The sequence below is a fragment of the Siphateles boraxobius genome, unplaced genomic scaffold (genome assembly GCF_051911475.1).
Source record: "Siphateles boraxobius isolate OS27281-9 unplaced genomic scaffold, OSU_SipBor_1 77, whole genome shotgun sequence".
NCBI lineage: Eukaryota > Metazoa > Chordata > Actinopteri > Cypriniformes > Leuciscidae > Siphateles > Siphateles boraxobius.
The window spans coordinates 17262213-17265000 of record NW_027509205.1 but is presented as its reverse complement, the minus strand read 5'-3'; the positions used below and the strand labels follow the sequence as shown (position 1 = coordinate 17265000).

At 34.1% G+C, this 2788-nt stretch overlaps 1 protein-coding gene across 4 annotated transcripts in view; it reads right to left on the bottom strand.

Annotated features, from left to right (window-relative positions):
- The window catches only part of LOC143725904 (trypsin), a 5251-nt gene extending 2922 nt beyond the window's left edge, over positions 1–2329 (bottom strand). For 2 of the 4 annotated variants that reach the window (XR_013198360.1, XR_013198361.1), the window contains exons 1-4: positions 2148–2194; positions 1826–1911; positions 1417–1567; positions 1144–1285 (exon numbers count right to left, since the gene is read on the bottom strand). Coding sequence is in view for 1 of the 4 variants with exons in the window: in XM_077218733.1 (XP_077074848.1) it covers positions 1144–1285; positions 1417–1567; positions 1826–1874 (342 nt within the window). In the remaining 3 variants the exon portion in view is untranslated. Of the gene's footprint in view, positions 1–1143; positions 1286–1416; positions 1568–1825; positions 1912–2147 lie in introns of all 4 variants that reach the window. The other 2 variants (XR_013198359.1, XM_077218733.1) reach the window with 2 other exon arrangements.
- Between the last annotated feature and the right edge of the window lie 459 nt (positions 2330–2788).

Sequence of the window (2788 nt, the reverse complement as noted above, 5' to 3'; positions counted from 1 at the left end):
CCGTTTCCAAACAGGTTTCCCTAAAAACACTCTCCCCATCTGACACTGGGCAAACAAACAGACAGTCGTTCTGGTTGAGCCAGAAGCTGCTCAAACAAAAAGAGCAATGTTTTGAAAGACTCTTGTTTGGAGACTTGAACTGGTCTAGATCTTGGCAAACAGTGTATAAACAAACTAAATACTGATTATTCTTGTGACTTCTGTATAGGTGACAAGGAAACCATTATTTTTTTCATTGCATACACAAATATGTTGAATCTTTTATTAAGAATAAATTTAACATTGCTGAGTGGATTTGACAATGATACACTTCAATGACGATGGAATTAATAAAGATATATTGTCCAAATTTTAACTTTAAAGTGAAAGTTTCACATTCATAAAATGAAATGGTCCGACTCAAAATAATTTTTCTCGCTTTAAAGGCCATTAGAGCCTACAACATTAAGCATGTATAATATTGTTGCATAAAGTTTAGATATAGTGCATGTGTGTGTGTATATTCTATTTTTATTATTATTGTATTGTATTGTACTCTGGCACTGGTTTATTATATCTTTGTCTTTTTAAACTTTTGAATGAATGTTTCTATCTAAACTAATAAATTGCAAGTAAACTTTGTGTAAAAAAAATCGTATTTACTGTCATTAAATTTCATTATAATTAGTGCTGTCAATTCGATTAATTGCATCTTACATAAAAGTTTTTGTTTACATTATGTATATATATATATATATATATATATATATATATATATATATACACACACACGTGTGTGTGTGTGTCTGCGTACATATATACATGTGTGTGTGTATGTGTGTGTGTATAGACAGTGTACACACATGCACACACACTCGCACATATATAATATATATCCACACATATATTATGTAAACAAAGACTTATGCTAGATGTGATTATTCACGATTAATCGATTTGACAGCACTAATTCTAATATGAGGTTGTTAAATATACAGGTAGCCTATCAATCAATCAATCATTGCAGATTAAACAGGGATATTGGAGAAATTATCAAAACTAACAAAAAAGAATTTCTGTAGCAGCATTCCTCTTGAGTCAGTATTTGTTTATGAGACAAAGTTTCAGTATCAGTAGTTTCTAGTATTTGTCACTGTTTCTTACCTTAATGAGCAAGATGTCATTGTTAAAAGTTCTTGGATTGTAGGCAAAATGACTGTAGACTCTGGAGGCGTTATATACTTGCTCAAATCCCTCTTCCACAACGAGACTGTGCTCACTCAGCACCACCTGAATCACACTGGCCCTGTTGATCCAAATACAATAAAACAAAGGTCTCATTTTTGCTTGAAATAACTTGATAATAAATTGTTGTTTTAAAAGTTTTTGAGTAACTGTGTCAGTGAAGCCAGTGTGTCGACATGTTGCAGTACGTACGGTCTCCAGCAGTGGGCAGCAGTCAACACCCACTGCGGGTGAATCAGGGTTCCTCCACAGAAATGCTTCCTGTCAACCTGAAGAGACGCCTGGTACTTAATGGAGTAAGGCACGACCTCTTGACCCCCGATGATCCTTTGCGGTAATGTATCTAGTCAAGATAAAGAACATGGAGACAATTTTCACATTTTGCTCTATATCCATAATTTTATACGAATATTTATAGATTAGATCATGTTAAAATGCGTTCTGCTATTTCTGTTACGCAATCAGAAAACCATTGACAAATACAAATCATGACTTCATATTGAATGCTACTGAAATTTCTAATGTGGATCAGACTTGGATTCATTTTACTTAAAAGTGTACATACAATGGCATATGGAGTCAAATAACTTTAATTGCTTACCTTTTACCGTAACAGCGAGCACAAGAAGTACCCACAATAACTGAGCCATTCTCGCATCCGAAACACAAGTAAAAAATTGTGAAAGCCTGTAATAAATGAAAACGAGTCTCTCAATGCTCAGAATGAAACGGTCTTCATGTCTGCTTGCATCCTTCAAAACTGTACAATAGCAACCTGATACAGTTCAAGAGTGCAGAACAAATATCTGATCACGAGATCATGTCACTTTTTTGACAAGTTGATTACTGTATTACAAGATACTCTATGCCTATTACACATACTTGACGGTAAGGAAACTGAAATAAAATATCTGAAGACTCACCAGTGATAATTCTTCACCTCTCAAGCCTTGAATGACCTCCAACTGCTGATTTCTGTTCTCTTAGAGCTTTTATAATGACACCATATCCATGTGAAACAACAAATTGTACATTTATCCCACAGTATAAAAGACAACGACCTAGTACCTGACAAAGATGAAGTCCCTCAGTGTCATGCATATCTGATTCAACGCTCTTTATGATCACTTATTGTGTGCTGGTCTTGTGGAACAACACCCTGTTCAGTCGTTTCGATGGCAGTGTTAAATAGAAGTAATGTGGGTGTTGTCAATCACAAAGAGTTTTAAAATATTGCAAGCTTGAGTTACATGGTCGGGAAGGCATGTTTTAAAGTGAATGAGTTGTTTTTCGTAATTTTTCTCAGAAATTAGCATTTAGCATACGGATTGTACGCCATCCTTGTAAATGCATTTTCTATAACATGAAGATTTTCAAAATTGGAGCCTGAAATTGTTCAACATTACAAATAATTTGGAGCTAAAGACCTGTCAAGTTTTAAAGGGATAGTTCACCCAAAAATGAAAATTTTATCATAATTTACTCTCAAGTTGTTGTCATTTCTACACAAAACAAGATATTTAGAAAAAAAATTGGTAACCAAACAGTTAATAGCCATGAATGA